Source organism: Rhincodon typus, chromosome 5 (genome assembly GCF_021869965.1).
Source record: "Rhincodon typus isolate 14 chromosome 5, sRhiTyp1.1, whole genome shotgun sequence".
NCBI lineage: Eukaryota > Metazoa > Chordata > Chondrichthyes > Orectolobiformes > Rhincodontidae > Rhincodon > Rhincodon typus.
This window is the reverse complement of record NC_063336.1, coordinates 75015181-75036258: the sequence shown is the minus strand read 5'-3', so window position 1 is coordinate 75036258 and position 21078 is coordinate 75015181. Positions and strand designations below refer to the sequence as shown.

Below are 21078 nucleotides of genomic sequence, written 5' to 3'. Positions count from 1 at the left end.
ACCTGCTGAGCTTTTCCAGCAACTTCTGTTTTTGTTCCTGATTTACAGCATTCACAGTTCTTTCGGTTTTTATTCAGAAAAAGTTTACTAGGCTAACACTTGGAATTGGTAGGTTGGCTTACCGAAAAAGTTGGACAGGTTAGGTCTGTATTTGCTAGAATTTAGAAGGGCAAGAGATGACTGGATTAAAACAGATATGATCCTGAGGGGTCTTGACAGGGTAATTGTGGAGAGGATGTTTCTTTTGAAAAAATCTAGAACTAGAGAACAGTTTAAAATACAAAGTCCCCATTTAAAACAGAAATGACATGGAAGTTTTTCCTCACACAGGATCATGAGTCTTTGGATTTCATTCCAAAGACAAGCTTTTTTAATTTATTCACAGAATAAGGGCATCTTTGGCTAGGCCAACATTTATTGCCCATCCTTAATCACACAGAGTACAGTTAAGAGTCAACCACATTGCTGTTGGTCTGGAGTCACATGTAGGCCAGACCAGGTAAGGATTGCAGTTTCCTTCCCTAAAGGACATTAGTGAACCAGACAGGTTTTTCCTACAATCAACAATGTATTCATGGTCATCATTAGACTCTAAATTCCAGATTCTTATTGAATTCACAATCCACCATCTGCCAAGGCAGGATTCAAACCCAGGTCCCCAGAACATTACTTCGGCTTCTGGATTAACAGTCCGTTCTTTCCCTTATGACTGATGGGCAGGAGTGGCAGGCTAGCCATCAGCTTCTCAATCACTGGTAAAACACTCGTGGTAATGGTATGTCAACCCCCATCACCAATCTCCCAGTATGTCTTCGCCAGCCCACCTGATTTTACACCTTCTGACTCCCAGCCTGCCCACAATGATTATTTCAAACTCCACCCAATATTTGCAAAAATACTCTGTGACCTCAAATCGTTAACGTACAAAGCCCAAAACATTCAACCACATTTGCAATGCCCTATGAGTTCAGCCTGTACTGCTGACCTCACTTGAAATTTGAATGTTAAAGAAAACATTTGATTCATGCCATGTGTGTAGAAAACAGCTGTTCAATGGTGTTTATTTCTTCCATTTGGTAGGTACTTAATGTATAGATTTACAATGTATATAACAGCACCTATGTGGTTAGATAACAATAATCGTTCAAGTCACTATAACCCTAGAGGATCATAGGAACGCTTTCTCATTAGACAGCGATGACTCGTGGTGATTTAACTTGAGGATCACAACACCTCAAGCAAGGGGGAGAGATTAAAAAGGAGAGTCCTTATGGTAACCTCAGCCAGTGCAGGAATTGTACCCACGCTTTTGATGTCACCCTACATCACAAACCAGCTGTCCAACCAACTGAGCTAAACAAGTACTTGCAACATGTATTAATTTAATATGCATAAATGTAAAAATTGATGAGAATTAACAGACAACAAAAGCAAAATGCGAGGCTCATGTTCCTCCCCCAAAATGAAAGATTGCAAATACACAGCACAAACCCATACACAGCAAGGGCACATACAAACTCAATGAGTAAAAACTCACAAGATCCTGCAAACCAATAGAACATAGAACATAGAACATTACAGCGCAGTACAGGCCCTTCGGCCCTCGATGTTGCGCTGACCTGTGAAACCAATCTGAAGCCCATCTAACCTAAACTATTCCATTATCATCCATACGTTTATCCAATAATAGAAAAAAATACGAAAGTAACAGTCAGAAGCAGATCAAATCAAACTACCCCTACTACAACTTAATAACACAACCCTCATAACGCCTTCCTTGGATAACCTATTCTATTGAACTGTTTGCCTATACGCTTAGACTGAATTCAATCATCTAAATGTTTTGTAGATCAATGAAATTGTCTCAAAATCTCTAACACCATCACCCAAAAAGCCCCAGCTCACAAAGCAATAATGAAGAAAGGCATGAAGCAGAAATGTATACAATACTTACAGCACCCTTGGGACCAGGCTTTCCTCGATCACCCTAAAATAAAGCAAGGCAGGGAGTTGTATAGAAATAAAGAAAGAACAAGTGAGCTATACATCAACTGTCAAGCTGTGATGACTTTATTCAAGTGTGACAGCATTTTTATACAAAGGCATAACGGCAATCATTGCTGGTGCTGTAAAAATCATGGAAGTAATAAGACATAACAGCATCAGTTTTTAATACATATTATTCACTGGTAATGAATATGCATTTTGAAAACATGCCAATCTGTAAAGTGATACAAAGTTAAAAGTATACTCTTGAATATAGGTGTATTTTGATTCACTTTCCCATCTTATATTGAGACTATATCACACATAAACAGGCACACAATTCAAATGACACAATTCACCCCTCCTCATCTCCCTGCCATTTGACATCATTCTTTTTTTACATCTAGAAGTGCTCTTACGCACAACCAGACAGTTGTCTTTTTTTCTCCCCATCACTAAGTCATGGTGCTTTTTCATCTACTAACCACCACAAGTAAAACTTCTGTGGAGAGAAAGCAGAGTTAATATTTCAGGTCCAGTGACCTGTCTTCAAAGACGATAAAAGGCAATGCGGGCCATTAAAGGTGAAGGAGAAGTAGGGAGAGAGGGAGAGCGATAAATCAAAATGGAGTTAGAAGGGGAGTAAAAGCACTCCAGCTCACTGTGGTGCCCAGCTTTCCTTGAAAGCATCGAAAGTGTTGGCAGACATCACATGCTTCCTCTCCCTGGACACCCAGGCACAAATGTAGCCACAGAAGAGGGGCAGGCAGTTGGCAGCTATGACCCCTGTATAATTCATTATACCCTTCTCCCTCATGTAACTCATCTGAAGTCTGCTTAAACATATTTCTGCCTCAACCATTCCCTGTAGCAGCAATTTCCAAATTTTAGCTATTCAATAGCTAAAGTGATTTCCCCTGAATTCCCAATTGATAGAAATGGGAGGGCACACTGATGAGAGTATGGGATGGCAAATGGCTTGTCAAGGTTACAAAAACCAGCACAGAACGATGGGGCTGAATGGCCTATTTCTGTGCAGAACACTATAGAACTCTGCATTGAAAAGGATCAAGGATATTACATTTAATATGCTCTTCAGTTGGTACAGTTATTCATTTATTGTTTTGTTTTTAATTTTGTGAATCCACTACAAAACTGACTAAGTAGGCAGTAAAGAGTTGTCATTTTGAGGAAGAACTCTGCAACTGGCTGCAGTACCATTTTGTTTCCATCAGTGGTGCTGTTCAATCAGGGTGTGCCACAGCAGCACCACATGACTAAATTATATACTGGCTAATCCTTGTCCTAATTGCAAACACACACACATTGTACTTCTTAGAATGTAGAGACACACACACAGGATTTTTCTGCTTTACAATAAACAGGTAAATTGCCTAGCTATCACTTACAGCCACAAAGGAAAGTCCCCACAATCTCATCACTAAAAATAGACAGCTGCAATTGCTATTGAGACAAGAAGTATTTTTAATTATAATTATTGCCATTTCTTACCATCTCACCCTTGGGGCCATCAATACCTTCTGCACCAGCAGGACCCTGAAGAGATTTGTTTTAACACATTAAAAATCAGTGCGTAATATTTTAACATAAATATTGAAGGGACTGCATCATAATTTTAATACAATTCAAACCAAGAACTTACTTGTTCACCTTTACCACCAGACAAACCTACAGCACCCTGAAAACAAACAAACAATATAACAATAAATGAAACAGATTTTCCAGATTGGAAAACATTTATTGAGAGGAATAGATAGCTAATCTGATGCATAAAAAGACAGGTAGAAAACACTAAATTTCCTGAGAGAGAAACAAAGATAAACAAATACAGGACAACGTCTTAGTCCAGATTTTGCAAGAATGACAGAAATGAGCTGGAGTTATCTTCAATGCACGTTTGGTGAATTGATAGCTTCTTTCTCTCAATGTGAATTAATCATGGATATGAAGAAAGGGTACATAGGGAGCTGTTACTGCCTTGTGGTATGTTGCATATTGGCTGGAGAGCAAGAGATGGAGGTGAACAAGCAATTCTTAAAAAGACAGCAGTTGAGGTGAAAGGGAAAGTTAAGATGCAAGCAATAATGGAAGTGAACTTTTTGGTTGCAGCAGACTCAGTGATAGAGCTGGAGACCCTACCAAAGGATCTGTTTGCTGTTTTGGAGGTGGTAACCCAGCCACAACAACAACCACTTAGGATTCCAACAAAATGCACATCTCTACTTCCATGGGGGCTTGCATCATGAAGTCCACAGCCACTAATCCACAGTATTCTCCTGGTGCTCATAGTGATCCCACTTTGTGACACACAGTCCCTGTATGACCTGAGTCAATGGACCAACTTCCGATTGGCAGTGACAGGGATTGGGAGCAGCTGTGGTTGTGGGCAGGATTTGAAAACTGTGCTCCCAGATCTGTGGCCCACCACCTCTGACACAGCTTATCATTTTTGGAGGTTCTGCAGGGGAAAAGGAATGGGACTCACCAGCATGTCACTGCCTCCTAAAGCTCTCAAAGAAATTAAAGGGCCTGGCTAGAACTGATTGAGATTTTTAATTGTTTTACCAAATCAAGTCAAACAGTCTGAGACATGTTTACATACAGATGTTGGGGCAAAAGAAATGCCATTTCCATTTAAATTTTAGTTTCATGGTTTTAAGGAGTCAATTGTACTGCAACGTGGCAACCATAACTACTTTTTGCTGTCCTTAAACCACCATGTCCTTCCTAGGAGCTGCCTACTCTCCTCTGCAAGGCTGCAACAGCCCCCAAAATGGCTGCCACCTGCCTTTGCTTCTCGCTCCAAACAGGCACCTCCTAGAGATCCACAGCTCTTCTAAATGGGCATTGTGTATGCCCTGAGCCCAATAAGCTTATTGCCACTTAGAATCACCGCCAACCCATATATAGAGTCAAGATGCGGAATTCTTCCAAGTGTCAAATTTCTGATCCCAATTTATAATTTCAATTGAATGAGTTTAATGAAATGGAAGACTGTGAAGTGCCACCTTGGCAGTAACAGAGGTGGGCAAGACCAGCAAGTCTCCCAGCCAAGAACATGGATCTTTTTCACAGAGCAAGGTCTGTAGGAGAAAAAAAAGATGCTACCCAGGCCATGGAGAAAGGAGAGGTCACAAAAAAGATGTAATATTGGTAGGGAGGAGGTATCAGAAAAGCTGTCTGTTCTTAGAGAGGAGGAGATGTATCCAAGGATACTGAGGGAAATGAAATGAGAGTGGAAATTGAGGAAACATTGGTCATAATTTTTCAATCTTCCTCGTAATTGTAGGTAATACCAGAAACCCACAGAATTGCAAAAATTATACCCTTGTTCATAAAAAGGGTAGCAAGGTAAGCTTAGCAAATCTCAGTGTTGAATAAACTTCTGAAACAGTAATTTGGAGCAAAATTAACAGTCACATGGACGAAGAGATTAATGAAACAAAGCTGGCATAGATTTCCTAAGGAAAATTATGTTGATTTATCTTGGAGTGAGTTGATGAGGACGATGCAGTTGATGTGGCATACATGGGCTCCCAAAGGGCATATGATTCAGTACCATATATCAGACTTGAGGATATAGCTCATATAAAAAAAAAGGACAGCAGCAACAGGAGTATAAAATTGGCTGAGTATGAGGAAAACAGAGAGGAACAGTCAATGGATATTTTTTGGACATTGTAAACAGTGAGGAGATCAGTTTAGAACTTCAAAAAGACATTGACTAGTTGTTGGAGTGGCCAGATATGTGGCAGATGACGTTCAATATGAAGTGATTAATTTTAATAGGGAGAACATAGAGAGACAATATAAAATAAAGGCCACAACTCTAGAAAAGGTGCAACAGCAGAGAGACCTGGCTATGTGTGTGTACAAGCCATCAAAAATGTCATGACAGGTTAAGGGATCAGTTAATAAAGCACAACTTTGACAATGTTACATATAATGTTTCCTTTAAGAATGAAACAGGGTATACTCTAGACATAATAGAGAGAAGCTGATGCTCACTGGAGCAGAGATAGTAGGAACTGCAGATCCTGGAGAATCTGAGACAACAAGGTGCAGAGGGGTCTAGGCCCGAAACGTCAGCCTTCCTGCTCCTACGATGCTGCTCACTGGAGCGTACATTTAAAGGCTATTTTGTGTATGTTAAAAAAGGGACGGTTTGTAAGGCTCCTGTGGTGCAGTGATAACGTCTCTACCTCTGAGCCAGAAGGCCTGAGTTCAATTCCACCTGATCCAGAGGTGTATTATAAAATCTCTGCATGGGTTGATTAGAAAATATCTGTAGATACAGAATTTGGGAAGAGGATCCAAGAGGCTCTTGAGCAGTTTGACAAAAAAAAGGGGCTGGTTTGTATGACCCTTGTAGTGCAGAGGTAGTATCCCTACCTCTGAGCCAGGAGGCTTGGGTTCAAGTCCCACTTGTTCCAGAGGTGTGTAATGACAGCTCTGAATGAGTTGATTAGAAAATAAAGAAAAGGCTGGTTTGACCCTTTATGGATTTTGCATGTAAACAAATCAATTGGAAAACACAATTCTTTACTAGTAGAGGGTTAATATATGGCAAAAAAACTCAGTGATCTGCATCGCCCTTGCCAGGCATTGCATGTAATTTAATTAACTGGAAAATACAGGTGATTTAGTGGTGATGACTAACAGTATAACAACGAGTATTCTAGGCTGTATTAATCAAGCTATATAGTACAAGAGAAAGGAAATCATGTTGGACTTGTTGGGCCGAAGGGCCTATTTCCACACTGTAGGGATTCTATGATTCTATGATGATTCTATGTTGCTCTGATTTAACGCTCTGGTTCAAATCAACTGGAGTATTACATCCACTTCTGGGTGTCACACTGTAGGAAGGGTGTGAAGGCACTAGGGAGAGTGTAGAAAAGATTTGTTCTGGGTATGAAGAATTTCAGCCTGGTTTCCTTGGAGAAAAGAATAAGGAGAGTAGACCTGATCAAGGTGCAGTGGTAGTGCACCTTGAGTGGTTTGGACAGAATACAGAGGGAGAACCCACTCATGAAGGGATCAAGAACAAGACAGCACAGATTTAAAATAATTGGTAAAAGCAGGAAAAGTTATATGAAAAACATTATTTCACATAGTGGGTGGTTCACTGCCTTTGAGTGTGGTGGAGGCAGGTTCATTTGGAGCATTCAAAAGGGATTAGACTGTTAATTGAAAAGGAACAACTTGCAGGGAGAATATAAAGTGATTTGCTCATTCAAAGAACTAGTACAGACATGTTGGGCTGAATGGCCTCCTTCTGCACTGTAACCATTCTGTGAGCCTGGGTATCACAGAATGATACCAAAAAAATGTACCATTCAGCCCTTCATTACATTGCTCGTTCTTAGAATCACCTACCCAGTGAGGCCCACTGTCCCACTCTTTCCACATAGCCCTGCAAATTTTTGGCTCTACCAGTACTTACCCGATTAATTTTTTTAAAGTTAATATCAATTTGGTACTTGGAATGACCATCATCTTGGGTTCTCTGCTTCACTGAGCCTCCATCATGGGCAAGTTACTTCATTAGAAATCATCAGGAAGTGGGAGAAACATATATTCCTCAGGGGACACATAAATCATAGGAAGCTAATAACATGCAGCTAGCTGGTCTACTGCCTGACATAATGTATCAGTATGAAGGTTCAGGGTCCACATAATAGATAATATTTAATGCTGTTGTAGTGCAATGGTAGGGTCCCCACCTCTGGGCAAGGAAGCCTGGTTCAAGTCCCACCTGCTCCAGAGGGGAGTCATAAACCTCTAAAAAGGTTGAGAGTCACCAGCACTTACACTGTATGTATGTTTTAGGCGCAATGTGGGTGGTCAGCCATTTTGCCCTTCATGAAAGGAGATAACTCAGGCCCTGTTAATTGACCCAGTACTCATTTTTTGTAGCAGACACAGCATGGAACTGATAAGGTACCTCACAGAAGGCTTTCTGCAAGCAATTGGAATTATGATGCAACAGAAAAATTAGAGCATGGACGAAAAATTTCCAGTAGATGGGTCTATTTGAATTGATGAAAGAATTGGAACTGATGTACTCCAGTGGTGAGTACTGGGTGATACAAACATATATAATTGGAGCAGATGTAAACCACTATATCTCGAGCCTGTTCCACCAATCAATAAAATCACAATGGACCTGTTTATATGTCAAATTTCACATTCCCATGGCTTCATTAGGGTTTAGAAAAATGAAAGGAGGTTTATTTGAGGTATATGAGATACTAAAAGGGATTGACAAAGCCAACATCAATTGGATCTTTCCCCAGAACGAGAGGCTAAGGGGTAACAGATTTAAAACAGAGATGGGGAGGAATTATTTCTCTCGAAGGGTCATGAATCTGCAGAATAATCGGTTAACAGGGTTATGGAGAGCGGGCAGGAAAATGCAATTGAAGACGAAATGAGGTCACCCATAGTAGTATTGAATGGTGGAGCAGTCCTGAGGGACTGAACTGCTCTCTCCTACTTGTAGTTCTTATATTCATACTTGATTCCCTTGTCAAACAAGAATTTATCCACCCGTTTTAAAAATATTCAGTGACCCCACCTCCACCACCTTCTGAGGCAGAGAGTTCCAAAGTTGCAGAACTCTCTGAGAGAAAGAAAATGTCATCTTTGTTCTAAGAGGGTCTGCTTTTCTTCTAAAGGTTAATGGAAGATTTAGATGTGGGTACAATTTCTGAATTTGTTGACGGTTCAAGAATAAGACGATGATATTAGCAAATTGTGAGGACATTAAATAATATGGTTTTGAGGAAAACATGAAACAGGAGAATCTACTCAATAGAAAGATGTAGTTGAAGGATTTATAGGACCAGGAACCTAAACCAAACAGAACTAAATTTCTAAATCTGTGAAAGCAGGCAAATAAAATCACTGAAAAAGGCCAAAGATATTTTGAATAAAGGCACAAAGTAATTATAATAGATCTGCACTAAGTGGTTAGTGGACAGAGAATATTAAATACTGTATTAGACAGCTTATATTGCAGAGGACTAGAAAGACATTGAGAGCCTGCAGCATTATTTCACAGTGATGATATAAGTAATGGGAAGAGATTTGAAGTTACTTCAAGTAGAGAAGATTAAGTGGAAATTTATTTGAGATTTTTAAAACAATAAGGCATTTTTACTTGGGTGACAGAGGAAAGGCCAATTCCTCCTGGCTCACGTTTTAGTGATGAGAATGTTCATCAGTCATGAGTGGAAAAAGCAAGGAGAAATCTCTTTGCATGTAGTGTTGTTGGACTGGGGGTTGCTTAAACACAGCGAGAAGCTGAGGCACAGATCATCACATCTTTTAATGGAAGAGTAAACAAATGACAGAAGAACACACAGTTTTCTGGGAGAACACAAGGCTATGAGTTTAGTTTTAGATCATTCTGGCAAAGATCCAGCACAGACATAATGGGTTAGTAGCTTCCTTGCTGTGCTGCGTTCATTTATTGTTCAAACTACTATAGAACATTCTCATAGATACACTCACTAAGAAGTGTTGAAGAATATTTATTGCTTAAATACTGACCTTTTTTTTGAGCCAATGCATGTTACATCTTGGTGTTAGCAGTTCATTTAATCTCAACAACAGAAAGAAAAATTGGGAAATTCTGCATTTTACTAAGGATAAGAATTTTGGTCCCAGTATAACTCCTTGTGTCCATTTTCATTGAGAGTTAATGTTTGTGCAAAGAGAAGAATCAACAAAAGTCCTCATTTCATGAAAGTACTTCTTAGTGAAATTAGAAAATTACACATGCATTAAGAAATTAAAACTGTTCAAAGCATAATCATAAGGATCTCGCTCTCTCTCTTTCTCACTTAAACTTCCCATTCCTGTCACTCTCACACCATCCCTAGACCCGATGCCCAACTACATCCATTGCTTTGATTCTCCTTTGATCTCCACAAATGCACAGCTTTGAATCACAATTGCAACACAGAACGTCCTGAGTGTCGGAGGGTAAATTAAGGTTCTGATTTATTCCTGAGCTTTGTGCACAAAAAGATGTTTCTTACCCGATCGCCTTTAGCACCCGGCAAACCAGCTGGACCTGGAAGACCAGGATAGCCAATATCACCAACGGGACCCTACAATGCTCAGGAGGAGGAAAAGGAAGTCATGGAATTAAATATTTGTGTTGGAAATATCATCCATCATTTAGAATGAGAGCTATCATTATTAGAAAAATTAATGTTATTTATGCCCTTCTTATATCACCTCAAAAAGATCAGAAATATATTGCTTTCACTGCTGCTGGTTTTGAAGATTATTCTCAACCTTTCAGCATTGAATTAATTTAGCATGTATTTTAACATTCTTCAGCAGTCTTTCTGACCTTGTATGTTTCAGCTCACTTTTACGTGATTTTCTTTTTTGCCTGTGGTTTAAATTCCTCATGAACAGTGAGCTCTTTCAGTTCAATCTCCTGTGGTATGGTTCTGCTGTTGCTGTATAAATACTGTCTAGCAAGGAGTAAATAGAACCATTGATGGGGACTTCCCCCTTACTTGCAGTACAGAACTATACTGTTAACGGTTCTAGGTACAATATGCCAATTGCATTAATGCAACAAAACTCACCCAGAAGAGTGACATGGATAAGTGAGATTCTTAACCCACTACTTCCTACAACCTGCACCCTTCCCTCTAATCCCAAACCCCTGCAACTCCCACATCCCCATATTCCAGGAGACACCAGCGGAAATGGCGTCACTGAAAACTGGCAGCAAGGTTTTCAAAGGTGATGCAGGTCCAAGGACAGATTAAAGGTGCCACTAATCTGGAGATTCACTGGCTCCACATTGGGTTCTCCAGTTCCATGCTATATGAGTGACAAGCAGGGCTATGGCTTGTGGGATCAAGGGGTGACACAACTGTCACATTGTGATAATGCCTCATGATAAAAGGAGTTACAGTATCTTTTCCTTTCATTGCTAATCACTGGTTACGGGACCAAATTGTTCAAAATGTCAGGGTTTTGATTCCAATTTTTATAAAATGCTAGCAGTTTGCCAATCCCCAATTGTGCCTTTCTAGGAAATGCCTTGCAATAGTGTTTCACACCAGCTGTACTGGGGGGCAGTGGCCTAGTGATAATTTCACTAAACTATCAATCTAAAGCCCCAGACTAACTTTCCAGGATATGGGTTTGAAACCCAGTGTGGCAGATGGTGCGTTGAATTTGATAAACATTCAAACTGCTGTAAAAACCCATCTGGTTCTATACTTTAGGGAAGGAAGTCTTTGAGTCTACATGTAATTCCAAAGTCATTGAAATGACTCTTAAATGTTTTCTGGGTTTTTATGGATGGGAAATACATGCTGGCCCAGTGATTTAAAAAGAAGTCCAATACAATAAACCGGTGTCTCTTGAAATTCATTTAAATGTTGCTTCAAGTACCAGCAAGAAACCAACAGGGTAGGGCAGTGGATGTTGTCTACATGGACTTCAGTAAGGCCTTTGACAAGATCCCTCACGGCAGGCTAGTCATGAAGGTTGCAAGGGATACAGGGAGAGTCAGCTAATTGGATTCAAAATTAACTCAATGGTCGGAAGCAGAGGGTGATGGTTGAAGGTTGTTCCTCGGACTGGAGGCCTGTGACTAGTGTTGTGCCACAGAATCAGTGCTGGGACCTTCGTTATTTGTTATTTACATAAATGATCTGGATGTGAATGTAGAAGGCACGATTAGTAAGTTTGCGGATGATACAAAATTAGGAGGTATTGTTGATAGCGAAGAAGGTTATCAAAAATTACAGAGGGATCTTGATCAGATGGGGAAGTGAGCTGAGGATTGGCAAATGCAATTCAATATAGATAAGTGTGAGGTGTTGTACTTTGTAAAGTCAAACCAAGGTAGGAGTTATACAGTAAATGGTGAGGTCCTGAGGAGTGTTGTGGAACAGAGGGACCTAGGAGTACAAGTGCATAGTTCGTTGAAAGCGGCGCCACAAGTGGACAGGGTGGTGAAAAAGGCATTTAGCATGCAGGCCTTCATTGGTCGAGGCATTGAGTATAGGAGTTGGGACATTATGTTAAAATTGTGTAAGTCGTTGGTAAGGCCGCACTTGGAATTTTGTGTACAGTTTTGGTCACCTTGTTATAAGAAAGACAGTTAAACTGGAAAGGGTGCAAAGAAGATTTACGAGGAAGTTGCTAGGACTAGTAGGCCTGAGTTATAGGGAGAGGTTGGCCAGGATACGGCTTTATTCCTTGGAACATAGGAGAATGATGAGTAACCTTACTAAGGTGTATAAAATCATAAGGGACATAGATAGGATGAATGCATATAGTCTTTTACCCAGGAATTGAAAACTAGAGGGCATAGGTTTAAGGAAAGAGGGGATAGATTTAAGAAGGACTGAGGGACAACTTCTTCACAAAGAGAGTGGTGCCAATATGGAATGGGCTGCTGGAGAAAGTGGTTGAGGCAGATACAATAGCAACATTTAAAAAACATTTGGATAGGTACATGGAGGAGAAGCGTTTAGAGGGATATGGACCAAATGCTGGCAGTTGGAATTAGCTGAGTGGGCACCATGGTAAGTATGGACTAGTTTGGGCCGAAGGGCCTGTTTCAATGCTGTATTACTCTACTTTATGACTCTGCTTTCCGGAAGTTTCAATTTGACCGACAATTATGCCAGTCAGCAAAGTGGTGTCGTCACTGGGATCGTGCAGTCTACCTCTGGTCCACTGTCCCATAATGAAACCAAAACCTTAAACTGTGATAATGCTCTAAGATTAAAACACTTACTTTAATGACCTTCGCTTCCTTGACATTAGTCCTTAACAGTAAATACCCCTAATATAGCATGAATAATTGTGAGCAAAAGACCCATACTGGGTCTTGAAATGAATACTCTCATCTGACAAAACATTTTATTTTCAACAAATTGCATTGAACTCATGCAACATGGTGTTTGTAATGGCATATTAGCACATTCCTTTAAAATCAATTTTGTTATTTTAGTGGCACCATTTCTATATTTTTAGATAGATTGGTGCTTTTGATAATATAGTGAAAAAGCAAACCTACATTCTCAGTTTTTTACTTACAATGTACAGACCAGTAATTAATCCAGCTAGAAAGGGTTTATTGAGCAAGAACAGGAATTACATAAACATTTGCAAAAAAAGGCCCATGTCCAAGATGTATCTAAAAAGGTGAAGAAAATACTCACAGCTGGGCCAGGTGGACCAGCAGGACCAACAGCACCAGGCAGCCCTTGGTCACCCTTTCCAAGATAAAGAAATATGGATAGTGAATTTCTGAATGATTTACAACATGCAATTAAAGCATATCCATGAACACAAAGTAACAACATGAATAAACATTAAAAATTAAAATATACATTATGACATTTGTACTTTGGCAAGGCACTACAAATATGCCAGGTAGTCTATGGTCAATGAAGATTATGAAGCTTCAGTGGAAAGAAGCAGAGTTTTAGATTTTCAGCATCTGCAGTATTTATCTATTGTAACAAATCAAGAAAGATTGTTTCAAAAGTACCCCACTCTTCAATCATTACCTTCACTACCAATTATGTACATTTAGGAAATTTTTCTGATTTCTACCAGATCAGGTTCTGGATACTGAACTGATTGTAACATTCTAGTTCTCACATAATGTTTGGATGACCTTACTCTATCTGATTTTTAAAAAAATAATAGCACCAATAAGTAGTGAAAAAGCTCTCTTAGAGTAATAAAACATCTCAAGGTGTTCATAGAGGTAGACAAAATGGAATTCAACACTGAATCATGTGAGGAGATATCAGGATAGGTAATCAAAGACTTGATCAAGGTTTTAAAGGAGGAAAAAATGGTAGAGAGGCTCAGGGAGATGAAGGATGTGGTAGCCTGTAGATGCCAGTGTGATCTATGGCAAACACATCTGCAATGAATATCTGTGGCTTGAGTCAAAGTCATGGCCTTGATGCTTTTTGTAGCCACCAAGATGCAGGTTTGTGGAGGGAGGTGGGGGTGGGGGTGGGTAGGGGTAGTTATCTATATATTTTGTACCAGATAGCTGTCACATACTTTAGAACAAAGAAAAATACAGCACAGGAACAGGCCCTTCAGTCCGCCAAACCTGCACCGACATGCTGCCCATCACAACTAAAACCCCCTAACCCTTCCGGGGACCATATCCCTCTATTCCCATCCTATTCACATATTTGTCAAGATGCCCTTTAAAAGTTACTATCGTATCTGCTTCCACAACCTCCTCCGGCAGCAAGTTCCAGGCACCCAGCATCCTCCGTGCCTCGTACATCACCTTTAAACCTTGCCCCTTGCACATTAAACCTATGCCCTCTAGTAAATGATTCTTCCACCCTGCACTCTTCCACTCTTCTAATTTGATTCATGGTCAGAGACAAAGGGTGTGACTGTGATTTGGGCAGGTAAGGAGATCAAGGATGCAGAAGTAGAAGAGCCTCAGTCTTCACAATGGCTTTAAGGATCTTTCAAAGAAACGTAGAAAAAGCAGATGTAGACCATTCAATCCTCCAAGCCTGCTCTGCAATTCAATATGATCACCCAACTCGGTACTCTGTTCCTGTTTTCGCCACATACTCTTTGATCAATCTGGTCCTAAGAACTAGCTCTAACTCCTTCCGGAAAACATTCAATGTTTTGGCCTCAATCACTTTTTGTAACAGAGTTCCACAGGCTGACCACTTTCTGGATGAAAATAATTCTCCTTATCTCAGTCCTAATTGGCCTATCCTGTATCCTTAGGCTGTGACCCCTGGTTCTGGACTCCACGACCATCAGGAACATCCCTTTCTTCATTTAACGCATCTAGCCCTGTTAGAATTTTATAGGCTTCTATGAGATCTTCTCTCATTTTTCTAAACAATAGTGAATATAGTTCTAGCCAAACCAGTCTCTCTTAACACATCAGTCCTACCATCCCAGGAATCAATTTGGTAAAATTTTATTGCACTCCCTCCATAGCCAAAACATCCTTCCTCAGATGAGGGGACCAAAACCTGTCACATTACTCTAGATGTGGTCTCACCAAAGCCCTGTGCAATTGTAGCAAGATATCTCTGCTCCTTTCAACTTCAGACTGTCAGAATTCTTTTCCCAGAGTTGAAATGTCTAATACTAGAGGGAATGCATTTAAAGTAAGCGGGGAAAAGTTCAAAAGAGATTTGAGGGGAAAGGCTTTTACACAGTGGTAGGTGCCTGGAATGTGCTGCCAGGGATAGTGGTGGAGGCAGATAAAATAAGGGTGTTTAAGATGCTTTTAGATATGCACATGAATAAGCAAGGAATGGAGGGACACGGACCATGGGCAGGCAGAACGGATTATTCTAATGTGGCATATGTTCCGCACAACATTGTGGGCCAAAGGGCCTGTTCCTGTGCTATACTGTTCTATGTTCAAAGGATGAGAGCAGGAGTTGCAACAAACTAGAAGTGGCACTGTGGTACAGGAAGACAAAGCAATAGTCCAGAGGGCTATGTTGCTTCCCCAGGATATCTGCTCTGGGCTGTTGAGAAACTTGCAAAAGAAGTTGGAGGATCCAGTTGTTGTGATTTATGCTGGGCAACAAAGTGGCACACTAGTTAGCCAGGTACCCAGGTTCGTTTTCAGACTTGGGTGACTAATGTGGAGTTTGCATATTCTCTCCTTTTCTCATGGGTTTCCTTTCACAGTCCAAAGATGTGTAGGTTAGGTGGATTGGCTATACTAAATTGCCCTGTAACGTTCAGGGATGTGTAGGCTAGGCAGATGAGCCACGTTTAATGCAGTGTTACAGGGATAGGGTGGGGAAGTGGGTCCGGGTGGGATGGTCTTCAGAGGGTCAGTGCAGACTCGATGGGCCAAAAGGCCTCTATATGCACTGTAGGGATTCAGCGATTCTATGAAGTAGGTATGAATGACATAGGTAGAAAAAGAAAACAGGTTCTGTTGAGTGTGTTTGAGCAGTTGGGGATAAATTAGCAAGAGGAACCATAAAGGTAATAATCTCTGATTATCACCTGAGCTGTGAGTGCATTGAAATTGGATAAATAAGATCGGAGTTAAATGTGTGGCTCAAAGGTTGGTATGGGAGAAAGAAGTTTGAATTCATGGGGCACAGCCACCGATACAGGAGGAAGAGGAAGCTGTACCATAGGGATGGTCTTTACCTGAACCATGCTGAGTGCAATATCCTGATGAGTTGTATAATTAGGGGAATCAAAAGGGTTTAAACTACATAATGGAGCAGAATGGATAATGGATCAAGTGTGGAAACATTTAATAAATTGAAGAGAGAGGACAAGGCAAGTCAACAAGGTAGCAATAACGGAAATGATAACTGGAGCATAGCAGGAAGTGGCACAGCATAATGGCCAGCAGGTAAGACTAGAGGTTATGAAAATGGTTAAAAGATGAACTAAATACTCAGTATCTGAATTCACATAGTGTTCATAATGAAACAGATAAATTGACACTTCAAACAGAAACAAAATATGTGCAGTCATCAGCCACTTCTGAGACAAGGCCTGGGAGCTGAATATCCAAAATACATCTTATTTGAGAAAGACAGGAAACCAGGAAAGGATGGAGAGATAGTTCTCTTAACTAAGAATGAAAACATTATTCCAGAGAGGGATCTACAGTTCTGAAGATCAAGATATGGAATCCATTTGGATAGAGATAAGAAATAGTAAAGGCAGCTAGTCAAATAAGCACACTATTTATAGATTCCAAACCAAGCTGCAGAATGTGAAATGCAGAAAGAAACATGAGAAAAGTACGGTGATAATCATGGCGATCTACTCAGATTGGCAAAGGTAGCCTGGAAGAAGAATTCACAGTGTTTTCTGGACATGTTCTTAGCGCTAAACATTCTAGAACCAAACAGAGAGCACACAATTCTAGTTCTGATAATGTACAGGACAGATTTAATTAATTATCTCGGATTAAAAGGGCCATTTGGTAGAAGTCATGATTGAATTTGACATTTTATTTGAAGGAGGGAAAAGTAAGTCTAAAACTCATATTTAAGACATAAATAAGAGCAATTAACGAGGGCATCAAGGCAGAACTAGTTAAAGTGAACTCGGAAATTAATTTAAGGACTGACTCAGAGGTGGAATGGCAGAAATATTAGGAGATCGTTAATAAAATTCAGTAATGATACATTCCAGTCAAAAAGAAATAGCTAGGGGAAGGACACACCATCCATGGTTAAAACTATGCAAGTTAAAGAGAGTATAAAATTGAAAGAAAGTGTACAAATTCATGAAGACTTGTGGAAAGTCTGAAGTTTGGAATGACTAAAAAGCAGAGGAAGAAATTAGAGTTTAACAGAAAGTTAGCTAAAAATATAAATACCTCTCGTAAGAGTTTCTACAGATATTTAAAAAATGAAAGAGTGAGTAAAGTGAGCAGTTGTCTTCTAGACAGTAAGCTCAGGAAATTAATAATGCAAAACAAAAATGCATGGATAAACTGAACAGATATTTTGCTCCATTTTCACTGTTGAAGATACAAATAAGATCTCAGAAATATTAGTTAATCAAGAGGTGAAAGTGAAGGAGGAACTTGAACAATTACACTGATCAGGGGAAGGTTACTGGGAACATTATTAGAACTAAATGCCGACTGAGATAGTGGATACGCTGTTTTAATTGGTTTAATTTGTCAAAATTCCCTAGATTCTGGAAAGATTCCAACAGATCGGCAAATAAAGATTTGAATACCTCTACCCAAGGAAGGAGTGAGACAGTAAAACGGCTGAAATCTGCTATTCAAGGGATTCTCCTGTGTTACTTAAAATTTCAACATAATGAAGTAATGTGGCTTGTGAAAGGGATATTGTCTTTGATGAATTTATTAAAGTTCATCGATTGTCAAACTTAAGAACAGGTCTATTGCAATAGTTAACTGTCGAGTCCAGTGCGTTGAGAACGTTTAGTGAATATTTTTAAAAACTGTACACAAACAGGTTAAACTAAAATTATGTTACAAATTATGTGGCAGATGGCATTTCAGCTACAGTCAGTACCAAGTCAAAAGTGAATACCGAATCAAATAAGGATATTCACAGCCATCTGGGAGTTCACATAACTTTTAAATATATATAGAAACACAAAAGAACTTTGAGACTGATGTGATCGCATGCCTTTATCTGAAACCAATCAAAAGGGTACATCAGATTGAGTGGGTCATTCTAAAACAAAGACACTGTGGGAAATCCACACTGCTGTTAACCCACAACATGAGTTGTGGAATCAGCATGAACACCATGCCTTATTTAGAAAAGGACTTAAATATGTAAGAGGTTACATGCTGAGGAAGCCATGTTGTTACATGTATACTCATTTAAACATCACACTCCTAATTTTCACATGCAAAAACCTCACATCCTGTTATGATTCTATGCTTTACAAGGTCTTCTCTTCAACTTTAATTCATCAAATCCATTGAAAGACTACAAACATTACATGTGGGAGACAAGAGTATGAGCCATAAAGCTATAAAACATAGGAGCAGAATTAGGCCATTTGGCCCATCGAGTCTGCTCCATGATACAATCATGGCTCACACATTTCTCAAACTCATTCTCCTAACTTCTCTTCATAACCCTTGATCCCTTTACTAATCAAGGACTCTGTTTAAATACACTCAATGACATGGCCTCCACAGCCCTCTGCGGCAATGTGTTCCGCAGATTAACCACGCTCTGGCTAAATAAATTCCTCCTCAACTCAGTTCTAAAGGTTGTCCCCTCATTCTGACATAATGCCCTCAGGTTCTAGTCTCTCCTACTAATGGAATCATCTTCTCCAAGTCAATTCTATTCTGGCCTCGCAGTAGATCTTTCTAAATTGGGCCTTGTTTGTGAGGACAGTGTGAAACAGGCTGATATGCTCAAACAAGTTGATGTTAGGAAGGAGGATGTGCTAGAAATTTTGAAAAACATAAGGATATAAAAGTCACCTGGGCCAGAAACAATATACCCAAGGTCTTTACAGGAAGCAAGGGAAGAGATTGCTGCGCCTTTGGCGATGATCTTTGTATCCTCACTGGAGTAGTACCAGAAGATTGGAGAGTGGAAAATATTATTTCCTTATTCAAGAAAGGGAATAGGGATAATCCTGGGAATTATAGACCAGTCAGTCTTACTTCTGTGGTGGGCAAATTATTGGAGAGGATTCTGAGAGATAGTATTTACGATTATTTGGAAAAGCATAGTTTGATTAGAGATAGTCAGCATGGCTTTCTGAGAGGCAGGTCATGCCTCATAATCCTTATTGAATTCTTTGAGAATGTGACAGAACACATCGATGAAGGTAGAGCAGTGGATGTGGTGAATGTGGATTTTAGCAAAGCATTTGATAAGGTTCCTCATGGTAGTGTCATTCAGAAAGCAAGGAGGCATGAGATTCAGGGAAATTTGGCTGTCTGGATACAGAATTGGCTGTCCAATAGAAGACAGAGGGTGGTAGTAGATGGCAAGTATTCAGCCTGGAGCTTGGTGACCAGTGGTATTCTGCAGGGATCTGTTCTGGGACCTCTGCTCTTTGTGATCTTTATAAATGACTTGGATGAGGAAGTGAAAGGGTGGGTTAGTAAGTTTGCCGAAGACACAAAGATTGGTGAAGTTGTCAATAGGGTTGTAGGTTGCAACGGGATATTGACAGGATGCAGAGCTGAGCAAAGATGTGGCAGATGGAATTCAGCCCAGAAAAGTGTGAAGTGATTCAGTTTGGAAGGTCGAATTTGAATGCAGAATACAGGGTTAAAGGCAGGATTCTCGGCAGTGTGAAGGAACAGAGGGATCTTGGGGTCCACGTCCATAGATCCATCAAAGTTGCTACCCAAGTTGATAGGGTTGTTAAGAAGGCATGTGGTGTGTTGGCTTTCATTGGCAGTGGGGATTGAGTTTAAGAGCCATGAGGTTATGCTGTAGCTCTATAAAACCCTGGTTAGACCACACTTGGAATATGGTGTTCAGTTCTGGTTGCCTCATTATAGGAAGGATGTGGAAGCTTTAGAGAGGGTGCAGAGGAGAATTACCAGGATGTTGCCTGGACTGGAAGACAGGTCTTATGAGGAAAGGTTGAAGGAGCTAGGGCTTTTCTCATTGGAGCGAAGAAGGATGAGAGGTGACTTGATAGAGGTATACAAGATGATGAGAGGCATAGGTAGAGTGGATAGCTAGAGACGTTTTCCCTAGGGCAGAAATGGCTATCACGAGGGGGCATAATTTTAAGGTGACTGGAGGAAGGTATAGGGGAGATGTCAGACGTAGGTTCTTTACACAGAGGGTGGTGGGTGCATGGAATGCACTCCCAGTGGTCGTAGTAGAGTCAGATACATTAGGGACATTGAAGCAACCCTTGGATAGGCACATGGATGTTAGTAAAATGAAGGGTATGCAGGTTAGTGTGATCTTAGAGTAGAATAATAGGTTGACACAGCATCGTGGGCTGAAAGGCCTGTACTGTGCTGAAATGTTCGATGTTCTATGTTCTACATTCTAAACTCCATTGAGTGCAGATCCAGATCCTCAGCCTTCTCTAGACCTCTTCCAAAGCTGGCACATCCTTCTTTAGACACTGAGCCAAAAACTGCTCACAATATTCCAAATGCGATCTGACCAAAGCCTTATACAGCCTCAGCAGTACATCTCTGCTCTTGTGTTCTCACCCTCTTGAAATGAACACTAATATTGCATTTCCCTTCCTAACTGTCAATGAACCTGCATGTTAACCTTAAGAGAGTCTTGAACTAAGACTCCTAAGTGCCCTTGTGCTTCAGATTTCCAAAGCCTTCTCTCATTTAGAAAATAGTCTACACCTCTATTCTTCCTACTAAAGTGCATAATCTCACACTTTCCCACATTGTATTCCATCTGCCATTTTTTTATCCACTCTCCAAGCCTGCCCACGTCCTTCCGTAGCCTTCCTCTTTCTTCGATAGTACCTGTCCCTCCACCTATCCTTGTGTCATCTGCAAACTTAGCAACAATACCCTCAGTTCCTTCACCCAGATTGTTAATGTATAACGGGAATAGTTACAGT

The 21078-nt window shown here is 40.3% G+C and overlaps 1 protein-coding gene across 1 annotated transcript in view; it reads right to left on the bottom strand.

Moving 5' to 3' along the window:
* Window positions 1–21078, bottom strand: part of LOC109914978 (collagen alpha-1(IX) chain-like) — a 137475-nt gene that overhangs the window by 29815 nt on the left and 86582 nt on the right. Inside the window, exons 23-27 of the mRNA XM_048597344.1 lie at window positions 13224–13277; window positions 10056–10127; window positions 3650–3685; window positions 3499–3543; window positions 1955–1987 (exon numbers count right to left, since the gene is read on the bottom strand). Coding sequence (XP_048453301.1) covers window positions 1955–1987; window positions 3499–3543; window positions 3650–3685; window positions 10056–10127; window positions 13224–13277 — 240 coding nt within the window. The remainder of the gene's footprint in view (window positions 1–1954; window positions 1988–3498; window positions 3544–3649; window positions 3686–10055; window positions 10128–13223; window positions 13278–21078) is intronic.